Raw genomic sequence first — 12,271 nt, forward strand, 5'->3', positions numbered from 1 at the left:
CGAATTCCCTGGCCCGTGATATGTTCAGATGGGGAAAGATCCTGGCTCCACACAGCCGCCATCACCTCAGGGTCCCAAGGGGCTGCGAAGCAGCCCAGACTGACCTGGTGGAAGGATAAACTAAACCGAGTCTGACGGGACAAAGTCAAAGTCTCACACACCACGTCCGCCTGGTCTTCATTCAAGGTAGCAGCATCCAGTGAGTGGAGATAATGAGACACCTGGCGATAGTAAAGCCAATCCCGAGCCTCCAAGAGACCCGCCGCCTGTAGATCCTGGAAAGAACGAGGCATAACATCTGCACATAGCAGAGACCACGACCCCGCCAGCATTGTAAATATAGTTTGGATGCGTCAGGATCCAGGTCGCGGTTACCCCACAGGGGCAACAGAACCGTGGAACCATCCCTTTTCTAATAACTCCTAGCATCTTGTTTACTTTTTTAGCCACTGCCGAACATTGGCCAGAAGGTTTCAGTGTATTGTCTATAATGAAACCCAGATCTGCTTAATAAGGTGGCCAGAACCATATCCGCCACTCCATGCAGATTACACTCCTTCATGATTAAACACTGGTATCCCAAAATTTAGGTTCACCACCTTGCATGGCCTTTACAATCAAGTATCAGAGTTTTAAACTCCATGTTTGAAAAAGAAATTAGAAACTAATATAAAGCTTTAAGCATAGAGAAATATATATATATATATATATTAAAAAAAAAAAAAAATAAATACCTATCTAAATGTCTTGGCTGTCATGACGTGTAACCTTAGGATACCTAACTTTGTTCACCATTTTCAATCACAAAAATGTCCATCCAGACCATTTTGACATGGGAGAGGCCAGTATTGTAATGGACTGGCCACACAGACATACCAACAGAGCAGTGGGGCACCTTAAAGGGCATGCTGTGAACTTCACATAAAGGGTGCCAGATGTTTATCTCACCATAACCCCGTTATAATGCGTGATAAGCCCTCCAAAACACCAATAGCCCTTATGGCTGCAGGTGGCACCTATATGGCAGAATAGAAGGGTTTTGGTGGCCACACACTTTCCACCATAAATATAGTGGTTAGAGTAGGATATGGGTTTTGGTCTCCTTCTCTATGGTTCACTACACTGCCCACCAGGTTACTCTGGACACCTGTGTGTGCCTTAGGCTTGGGTTCCCTCCTGGCCCAATCGTTATTGGCGGGTTGGGGGGTCACCTGGGCAGGAGGGCTTGGGCTCCCTCCTGCCTGATCTTGTCGAGGAGGGGGGGGGTGGTGATGCATTGCGGCAGGAGAGATTGGTTATCTCTCCTTTTGCAATAGTGATCCAAAGTGACGCAGTTGACAGCACTTCGGGATCATTATCGTGGCAGGAGAGATTGGCTATCTCCCCTGCCGTGATGGTGATCACCCCACTACCCAAACTGCCACAAACCGCGGCAAGAGAGATTGGGCATCTCTCCTGCCACGGGTCGCAGCAGTTTGGGTAGATGGGTGATTGCCATCGTGGCAGGGGAGATGAGCCATCTCTCCTGCTGTGATGGTTGCGATGGGGGGTGGGTAGATTGCCGGGCCACTGAGCTGATCGCGCCAGCCGCCATCAGCTCAGTGGGCCCTTTTTCGGCACTTATACCTGTTTTGACTTGCTCTAAGTCAAAACATATAAATGCCAACTAGGCAACCTGTCAAAAGGTTTGGTTATACCTGCTGTACGACTAAGTATAGGTCGGCCCATCTCCTGCCCATTCCCCTCCTCTAAAAATGCCTCTTTTCGCTCTATGTGTTTAGAGGCAGGGGGAAGGCCTAAGATGGTTTTAGATACGTCTAAAACCAGCTTTGGTTATGGGTACTTGGATGATCAGGCTTTTTGATCGTCTAAGTACCCATTTAGGCCACTTTTTAGATTTTTTTTTTATTATGAGCCCCTTAATGTTTTGAAAATGCCCCTAATAGTATCTAGCTGAAAATCTTGCTGAACAACCAGATACAACTGGGGCAGAAGGCAGGTGGAATGAGGGAGGATTTAAAATTATACAGATAGTGGTGATATTCAGCTGCTTATCAGATAATTTCTATGGTTAGTTTAGGCTGATGCATTAATAGCATCATCACCTGGATTCTATAAATTTACAGAATTTTATGACTAGAGTGCAAATTTGTGTACTTAAGTTATAGAATAAGGGCATCTGCATGCACAACTTAATTTAATAATTAGCTGTTAATTAGAGTTAACGGCCAATGAATGCCTTAAATTGATATTAATCGGCTCCATACAGCATTTGAGAGTGCAACTGCCCTTAATCACTATTCTAAGAGTTGTGTGCATCAATTTCATTGTGTGCAGCTTCAAGGGGACATGGATGTGGGAAGGGCATGGACAGGTCAAGGGCATGCCTAGCATTTAGGCATGCAGATTATAGAATACAGTGGTGCCTCGCATAACGAACGCCTCGCACAGCGAACGCTGCGCACAACGAACTTCATGTCTTGCTTCCCACAACGAACTTCGTTTCACACAACGAAGTCGCCCGAGCTGCATCCTTCCGCGCAGGCACCGCGCTTAACTGCCCTCTCTCCGCCTGGCTCCCTGTGAAACAAGCACTGGCGCTACAGCCGACACCCCGCCGAGAAGAGAAAGTGATGTCGGCAGGGAAAGAAGCACGGTATCAAGCAGCTGTGGGTCCTGCACCGCCGATGCGGCTGCATCCACTGAGAGAGCCAGCGAAACTGAATGCACATCATTCGGGCGGGAAAATGCCAACTCAACCGGCGCCATTACTTCATCTTCCCCCGAAGCGTCCACATACCCTGCAGCGCATAACCCCGATGGTGTTTGCCGCTTCCCACACCGGAAACAACTTTTAACCACCTCTGCTGCCATGTTACTGCACCGAAAAAGAGAAAAAACTAACACCACAGAACATGAAAACCACCGGGCCAACCAAAAATAAGCCAAGAAAAAAAAAATGAACAGTTAAGTCCCAGTTTTTGCCGCTGAGACTCTGCCCTCTCTCACTGTAAAATTAGACTCTACTTAGTCTGTCTTTAAATTTAAAAAATGTGTGTTGTTTTAAAAAACAATTATGTTTTTAGATGTATCTAAATAAAAATAATAACCAAAAATTTATCTTTTTTTATGTCATCTTAGCATATTTTATGCTACAGAACGAATTATTTTTTTTAACATGTATTGTTATGGGAAAACGCGTTTCACATAACGAACTTTTCGCATAACAAACTTGCTCCTGGAACCAATTAAGTTCGTTGTGTGAGGCACCACTGTACTAGCAATTACTGTACATGCCTACTTGCCGTAAATACAGTACATGGCATGAGTGCTCACTTTTAAAGTTAAGCGCCAAACTGCAGACATACGCTAGTATTCTATAATCGCAGACCTGTGTGAAACAATCATTATAAAAGTTGTGCTTAGCACACATCATGTGAACACCTACATTTTAGTACTATTTCTTTAATCTAATCCTACATGTATATTATTTTTTTTTCTATACCGTTCTCCCAGGAGAGTTCAGAACGGTTTACATGAATTTATTCAGGTACTCAAGCATTTTTTCCTGTCTGTCCCAGGCTCACAATCTACCTAATGTACCTGGGGCAATGGGGGGATTAAGTGACTTGCCCAGGGTCACAAGGAGCAGTGAGGGTTTGAACCCACAACCCCAGGGTGCTGAGGCTGTAGCTTTAACCACTGCGCCACACACTCCCTGATGCTAATGCTTATTCCATTTATTAGTTTATATAAGTATTACGAGCTGCCATGAGAGGTCGAGGCAACCATTTTCAGGCAGCAGCTACAGGGAGTAGGATGCTTTTCTCTTGCCCTCATTGACTCCAGAATTGTACACAATATTCTAAATGAGGTCTCACCAGAGTCTTATACAGAGGCATCAATACCTCCTTTTACCTACTGGCCATACATCTCCCTAGGCAACCTAGCATTCTTCTAGCTTTCGCCATCACCTTTTCAACCTGTTTGGTCACCTTAAGATCATCACATACAATCACACCCAAGTTTCGCTTTTCTGTTGTGCACATAAGTTCTTCACCCCCTAAACTGTACTGTTCCCTCTGTTTTTTGCAACCCAAATACATGACCTTGCATTTCTTAGCATTAAATTTTAGCTGCCAAATTTCAGACCATTCTTCAAGCTTCGCCAGGTCTTTCTTCATGTTATTCACACCATCCAATGTGTCTACTCTATTGCAGATTTTGGTATCATCTGCAAAGAGGCAAATCTTACCAGACAACCCTACAGCAATATCATTTATAAAAATGTTAAAAAGAACAGGCCCAAGAACAGAACCTTGAAGCACACCACTGGCAACATCCCTTTCCTCAGAGCGATCTCTATTGATCACTACCCTCTGTCGCCTTCCATTCAATCAATTCCTGACCCAACCCATCACTTTGGGACCCATCCCAAGGGTACTCAGTTTATTTATTAGATGTCTGTGTACACCACATCTAGTGAACATCATCTATCCAATTCTCTGGTCACCCAGTCAAATAAATTGATCAGATTTGTCTGACAGAATCCATGTTGTCTCCAGTCCTGTAATCCACAGGATTCCAGAAACTTGACCATTCTCTGTTTTAATAGCATCTCCATTAATTTGCTTACCACAGAAGTCAGACTTACCGGCCTGTAATTCCCTACTTCTTCCTTACTTCCACTTTTGTGGAGATGGACCACCTCCGCCCTTCTCTAGAGACTCATTGAAAAGGTTAGTCAGTGGAGCTACCAGAACTTCCCTAAGTTCCTTCAGCACCCTCGGATGTATATCATCCAGCCCCATCGCTTTGTCTACCTTTATTTTAGCTAGCTGCTCTCGAACAGAACCCTCTGAAAATGGATCAGGGTCTATGAATTTTATTAGAGTAAACAATTGTGGAAAAAAAAAGTTACAAAAGTTCAAATACGGGACTGCTTTTTGACCCATGACATGATAATATCAAATTACAGCTCTTGATAACTTGCTACTTGGATTGTCTCACAGAAGAGACAATCATTTTCCAACCTACTCTGGGGTTGAGCCCATCTCCTTTCAAGGCGTGCCTAGGCCCAACTCAATAATGATTTCTAAACATTTATATCAAAGATTGGCCATTTTTGTAAAAGTCATTACAGCTTGCTGATGCCGAGAGACATCCTCCATATTGATTACAGAGTTCTCTGGTTACTTTACTTTTTTCGAGCTCTTTTTCTCTATTTCTCCTAGGGATGTGCAATTGTTCCATGCATTCAGTTCATTGACATGCCTTAAAATATGTAGTGTGACCAAAATCGAATTAGCCCACATTAACCTATGCATATTAAAAAGTTCTAACGTGTGATACAAATTATTATTTGAATGATTGTATGATCTAATCAAAATACAAAAACCTGAAAAGGAATCAAATGTTTTCTGACTGTACACATCCCTAGTTCCTCCTTATCTTCATCCCTTTAGATCTTTCCTTGATTAACTACTACTAAAATATAACAGAGGTAAAGGTAGGGGAGGGTCATTAGGGTGGGCAGACTGGATGGGCCTTGGCCCTTATCTGCCGTCTATTTCTATGTTTCTATGAGGCCTTATTGACTCTTGTATGCATATAATGTGATCTGTGGGATGTGCAAGTGCAGTAATCTGGATCACTCACCTCAAAAAGTTTGTTGCATTCCATTATCATGTGCGCTAGTCCTTGAGTTGCTGCCAGATTCTCATTGAGATCCTTCTGATCTGGTTTTCCTGTTGCATATTTTTTCTGTATTACCCTGAAAGGAATTCAAGGTCTCAGATAAATCAGGAGAGCCACATCATTTCTAGATCAAAGATATATACAGTTGAATGCAAATGATTAAGGGCACCTGATCAAACTGTATATTTCAATTAATTCTTAGATGAACAGAAGTTGACAAAATTTCTATATGGTATAAAGGTAATATGATCTAGGTGATTTTTGGAGCCAGTTGTGAGTCCCTATACAGGTACCTACACTGAATATTCAGAAGTTATCTGGGTGCCACTAATATTTGGTGTGGTATCAAACTGGGCATAATTAGAACTGCTTTTTATGTGGGTCTAATTGCCAGATTAGTTATCCAAGTACCACAACAGAATACTGGATAGTATCACAGTAGTCTGCCCGGATGTCCAGTGACACTATTTAGGTAATTGCTGCCAAATATCCAGGTATGAACTGGTCAGCAGAATTTTTGAGGGTAAGAGTCTAGATAAGTCAAGCTGAATATTAACTGTAATATCTTTCAGCAAATTTTATTTAAAAATTGCTATGTGAAAATAATATAAAAGTGAATATGGCAGGTGTTAATGTTTGGACATCTTTCTAATTGATTCAACAGTAGGTTTTTTTTTTAAAGTTCCTAATAATTGGTTTGTTATCTTTTGATAAAATTCTAGGTTAATATAAATAAAAGCTCTGACCCTTGAACTTCCCATGTTGTGATTATTGTTCTTCTCTAAGCAGCTGAAAATTAAGATAATGAACTCTTTGAAAGCAGGGGATGGAAAGCAGGAAAAGGATCTAGGTGTCAAGGTTGAGGATACATTGAAACCCTCGGCTCAATGGGCAGCGGCGGCTAAGAAAGCAAATATAATGTTAGGAATTAACAGGATGAAAAAAAGAAGGATGAAAATGATATCATGCCCTTGCATTGCTCAATGGTACGGCCGCAACTCAAATACTGTGTGCAATTCTGGTCACCGTATTTCAAAAAAGATATATATATATACTTTTAAAATGGAACATTCGATGGCCGTACAACAGAAATGTATGGATGTTTGGGAACCATTGACTAAATTCTGTAAGGAATGATAACTGATTTTATTTTATCAACCCTTAAGCATACACATCCAGGATGGGTGGGAGGGGGGAGGGATTTGCATTGGAATTTCATTTGGGGAATATATGGAGGGTTTCCTGTAGGTATGTAATTTTTCTGATTATTTGGTGGGGGGTGGGGGGAAATGGTTGTGCATTAATGTCTATAAGTGTAATGTACATTTCGTGTAAACTTATGTATATTGAAATTGTTTGTTTGCACAGCGGTCAACAAGAGAGACAGAAAGACACACAGACAGCGGCCAAGGAGAGAGAGAGAGAGACAGAAATACAGAGGCAAACGAGAGAGAGAGAAAGAGACACAAAGACAGCGGCCAAGGAGAGAAAGAGACAGAAAGACACACATACAGCGGCCAAGGAGAGAGAGAGACAGAAAGACAGCAGCCAAGGAGAGAGAGACAGAAAGACAGACACACACAGAGAGCAACAGAGGGAGACAGAAAGACACACAGACAGTGGTCAAGGAGAGACACAGAAAGAAAGAAAGAAAGAAAGACAGAAAGACAGCGGCCAAAGAGAGAGAGAGAGACAGAGACAGAAAGAAAAACAGAAAGCGGCCAAGGAGAGAGAGAGAGAGAGACAGAAAGATAGAGGCAAACGAGAGAGAGAGAAAGAGACAGAAAGACACACAGACAGCGGCCAAGGAGAGAAAGAGACAGAAAGACAGACACACACAGAGACAGTGGCCAACGAGAGAGAAAGAGACAGAAAGACACACAGACAGCGGCCAAGGAGAGAGACAGAAAGACAGCAGCCAAGGAGAGAGAGACAGAAAGACAGACACACACAGAGAGCAACAGAGGGAGACAGAAAGACAGACAGCGGCCAAGGAGAGAGAGAGACAGAAAGACACACAGACAGTGGTCAAGGAGAGACACAGAAAGAAAGAAAGAAAGACAGACAGACAGCGGCCAAAGAGAGAGAGAGACGGAGATAGAAAGAAAAACAGAAAACAGCCAAGGACAAGCCCCCGTTAATATATCGGGCTTAAAAACTAGTCTGGTATATATATATATATATATATATATATATAGATGACTTGGCGGTTTGGACAATCAAACGGCTGGATGTAGAAGTAGACGATTCTCGGAAAAAAATATATATTTTGGACATATTTTTCGAGAATGGACGCTACTGACTTTAGGCGACTAGCGCCCTAGGCCCAAAACGGACTTAGACACTTTTTTAAATTATGCCGCTCTTTATGTTTAGGGGTATAGCAAATTTTAAATAAACCGTAAATCATTTAACTTGATAGTGCTGCTACATATCTCCTCTGACCACTGTAGCTCTGTTCAGGCAAAGCTGAGCTGGTCCCAGAAGTTATACATGTACCGAATATATTCAGTGCTGGTGTCTGCATAGTTAACAAGGATCCCTTAAACAAGTGGATTTGGCACTGAATATCGACCATACCCACATAACTTTTGAAGATCACCGCTCGCTCAGAATATCTATGTCACTGATTAGACAAGGCCCAGCATTGAATATTCATATCTAATTTGGCCTTTGGAAACTGCATTTTAAAGTACTGTAACAAATAAAAAAACAAACAAACACTTACTTTGGTGAACTGTCTTTCTTTAATATATTGAGGTGGAAAAGGGAAGGTGCTAAACACACTGCAACATTCATAGGAGTCATCTGGTTTTCTGCCACGGATGTGACATCATTAAGAAAGCAGAGTAGTGTCTGTAGAACCTCTCTGTTTTCATCAGACATCAACATGATGGCTGCTTTCACCAACTGAAGTCGCTGCTCTTTGGGCACATCTGAGGGAAATCAAATGCCAATCAAAGATATGAATCATTAGGACAAAGGGAACTTAAAAATAGTCACTGCAATGGTAATTAAATCATTTTCAATACAGTAAAACTACTCAGCTGGAAAGTTGACAGGACTGACAAAAAAACCCACTGCTATTTGCTTAAACACACCAGGCCAAAAAAACTGGGCCGAAATCCTTTTCCGTGTTTTCTCCACCTCCAGGTGACTTTGGACTAACTGCATATCTTGCATATGGTAGGGATGAAGGACCAATAATTGTTCCATCTCCTCTACCCCTCCAGGTCTCCCTTAGCAACACATCCTTTCTTATTATAAAATATGGGGGTGCTACGATAAGGGATGTCCTGATTGCCCATGGGATTCTCATCCAGTCACAATCTGAGCTTGTGCTGCCCTAAGAAATTAATCCTCTGCCTGTGCCCATTTAAAATCTCCTGGGATTACATCCTCACTCCACTTAGGCCAGGGGTGGGCAACTCTGGTCCTCGAGGGCCAGAATCCAGTTGGATTTTCAGGGTTTCCCCAATGAATATGCATGAGATCTATTTGCATTTACTGTTTTCAATGCAAATTCATTGGGGAAATCCTGAAAACCTGACTGGAATCCGGCCCTCGAGGACTGGAATTGACCACTCCTGACTTAGGCAGACTATCTAAAGGGTCTTGAGGTGTACTGTCTCTCCTATCCTGAATCCTCATTAACTGCAGCCCTTAAATTCAGAGTGCAGTGCAGATTTTGCAACAACCGGTCAGTGAGGTTTAGGCAGCTTCAGATCCTCAGTATACAGATAGGGGTCCTCCAAAGGAAATATCTCAGGGAAAGACACTTCCTCCATCTTCTTTGGGCCAACAGTTAGCTGAGCCCAGATAGTTCTAAATTTTGAGAAGTCCTAACCCAAGACAACTGGGTAGGGAAGCCAGGCAAGACTGCTACCTCCAGTTGGGCTTGCCCAGTTGGGGTCTTGAAAGAAACCTGAGCTGTAAGATAGTCTTTGGTCCCCATGCACACAGGATAAAGTCCTTAGCCTGGAAATCTACTTCCAACAATAGCCAATTCAGGCAACAAGAACTCAGCAGAATACCAAAAAGCAACAAGATACTAACACCAGGGATAAACCGTGGCTTGCTCCATGTCTACCTTAATAGCAGTTTATGGACTTTTCATCCAGGAACTTGTGCAAATCTTTGTAAAATGGATTTTCCCGCTGCATGTGCTACTACCTATACACGCACTCCTGTAGATCTTTTAAAATACCACCAAAATTGAGCATATCCTGGCATGGACGTCTCAAGTTGTATAAAAAATAGGGATCCACATATATCAAGCTCCATAATAAATTCTACTATTTGTTCCAAAATATTTTGGAAGCCTAGATAAGATATATTCTATGTATTAAAAAAAGGTAATCAGCATAGTTTAAGCCAATTCAAGAAACAGAAAATAGAACCAAATGAGGAAAATAGGAATGAAAAAATAATCTCAATGATTCAGGACAATCTCTTCACTTCATCCAATCTAATTTCATATCTATCCTCAATCCAATTATAATAATTCAATCATGCATAAATTTAAATGAATATGTAATGTGATAAAACGTGCTTAGAAATCATACATGCTCAAAAGTCTCATCATAACTGTAGTACTCCATGTCCATCACTGCACATTTGAATGTACTGCAAATTTTTATATTATATAAAAGTAGTATATACAATGCACACAATGGACTTACTTTCAATTTATGAACCACCTTTTCATGAAGAGATTTGCCAAAAGTAGTTTATAATTCATTGAATAGTAATCAGGTACTCTAAGGGCTCCTTTTACTAAGGTGCGCTAGCGTTTTTAGCGCACGCAAGAAATTACCCTGCGCTACACCGCGTGCTACACTTCTAGAACTAACGCCAGCTCAATGCTGGCATTAAGGTCTAGCGCGCGCAGCAATGTAGCGTGCGCTATTCCGCGCGTTAAAGCCCTAACGCGGCTTAGTAAAAGGAGCCCTATGTATTTTAATATTAGTTAGGATTTGGGTTTGTATTGGATTATTATTATTATTATTATTATTAAAACAGATAACGCCTAATTTATTTCATAGTTGGAAAACAGTAATGGCCACTAAGCAGATTTGAGAACATCCCGCCTGAATAGAAATATGTTCAGTAATGTTAGTTAGCAGCTCCAAACTAATCAAAATGACCTCAGCTTAAATGGCATACTGGAAGGCAGTAAGGCCCAAATTCTGTAACCAGTGCCTAAAGTTAGGCACCTATTTCGGAGGCGCCTATCTAAATTAAATAACAAGCTCAATTAGGCTTTTTAATCAGCACTGATTGAAACATAGGCGCCTAACAAGAAAGTGTGATTCTGTAACAAGGCGCCTCTAAAAATTTAGGCGGCCTTAAAAAAAATAGACGCTATGCATGTTAGGCGTGGCTATGTTAGGCGCCTTCTTACAGAATCACTGCTCTTAAGCGTGCTTAAGCGCTCTGCTAGGCGCCTAACTTTTAAGTGTGCCTAGAGCTGACCTATTTAATGGGCGCCTGCCAAAATAGGTGCTGCTCAGCGTGATCCACTAAACAGCACCCAAATATGCTTGAATTGCGCTGAACGGTGCCTATATAGGCGCCTAACTTTTGAGGGCTTCTTATAGAATTTGCCCTTAACTGTTAATACTCTTAATGAAAGAGAGGCAAAATATGATAACTATTTTGGTTTCTGCTGAATATAGTGTAGACTGACCCTGCATTAGGAGCATAATGACAATAATCTTTGTGTTTCCATACAGCAGCATTACGTACACTGGTAGATGTGCAGGAAGGTTTCTCCTAGTTTGCTGGTGAGAAGTGGTTCCGGAAGGTCCCTAAAAAACTGTTTCACCATGTCGGCGACATCATATGCACACTGGTCTTCATAGCAAACGTTTTCAGGGCAGCTTTCATTCATCTGTCGCAAGGCTTGTATCCGAGATCTAACCCCTGATTTTCGAAACAGGCCAACCTGTAAGAAGACCATTCAGTATGTGAACTCTTTTCAAGAGGCAACTAATTGTCAGGACAAAATTAAATTGTGAGGATAAAGATGCAAGTTTTGATGATCTTCTTGTTTACAGATAGACATTCAATTGGAAAACACTGTCATAAGTAGAAAATTTCCATCTAAATCACGTATCTTTGCTTTCTTTTTCAGTCATACCATACCAAAAGAATATGCGATGCTTACAATTAATGCAAAACGCTGCGGTCAGACTTATCTTCGGTCTAAAGAAATTTGATTACGTGACGCCATACTACAAACAGCTACACTGGGCTGCCGTTGGAAGCTCGTGTAAAGTTTAAGTTCGCCTGCCTCTACTTTAAAGTTCTTTACGGTCTAGCCCCTAAATACATAACTGACCTCTTCTCCTTCTCAGCCAACAGACACAAGAGAAGCTCCCACTTGCACTTCGTTTCTCCCCCGGTTAGAGGTTGCAAACTAAAAAAACACCATGAACACCTTCTCTCACATCAAGCAGCTTTATGGGGTAAAGATCTAGAACAACTGCACTCGCCCACCACTTACGAGGTATTCAGGTAGCGCCTCAAAACTCACCTGTTCCTGAAGTATCTAGACAGCTGACCCGTTCCT

The 12,271-nt window shown here is 41.9% G+C and overlaps 1 protein-coding gene across 6 annotated transcripts in view; it reads right to left on the reverse strand.

Moving 5' to 3' along the window:
• The window catches only part of STARD13 (StAR related lipid transfer domain containing 13), a 406,771-nt gene that overhangs the window by 23,865 nt on the left and 370,635 nt on the right, over positions 1–12,271 (reverse strand). For all 6 annotated transcript variants that reach the window (XM_033948072.1, XM_033948071.1, XM_033948075.1 and 3 more), the window contains 3 exons: positions 11,446–11,644; positions 8,426–8,633; positions 5,659–5,773 (listed from right to left, as the gene is read on the reverse strand). In XM_033948072.1, coding sequence (XP_033803963.1) covers positions 5,659–5,773; positions 8,426–8,633; positions 11,446–11,644 — 522 coding nt within the window. The remainder of the gene's footprint in view (positions 1–5,658; positions 5,774–8,425; positions 8,634–11,445; positions 11,645–12,271) is intronic.

This window comes from Geotrypetes seraphini, chromosome 6 (assembly GCF_902459505.1).
Source record: "Geotrypetes seraphini chromosome 6, aGeoSer1.1, whole genome shotgun sequence".
Taxonomy (NCBI): Eukaryota; Metazoa; Chordata; class Amphibia; order Gymnophiona; family Dermophiidae; genus Geotrypetes; species Geotrypetes seraphini.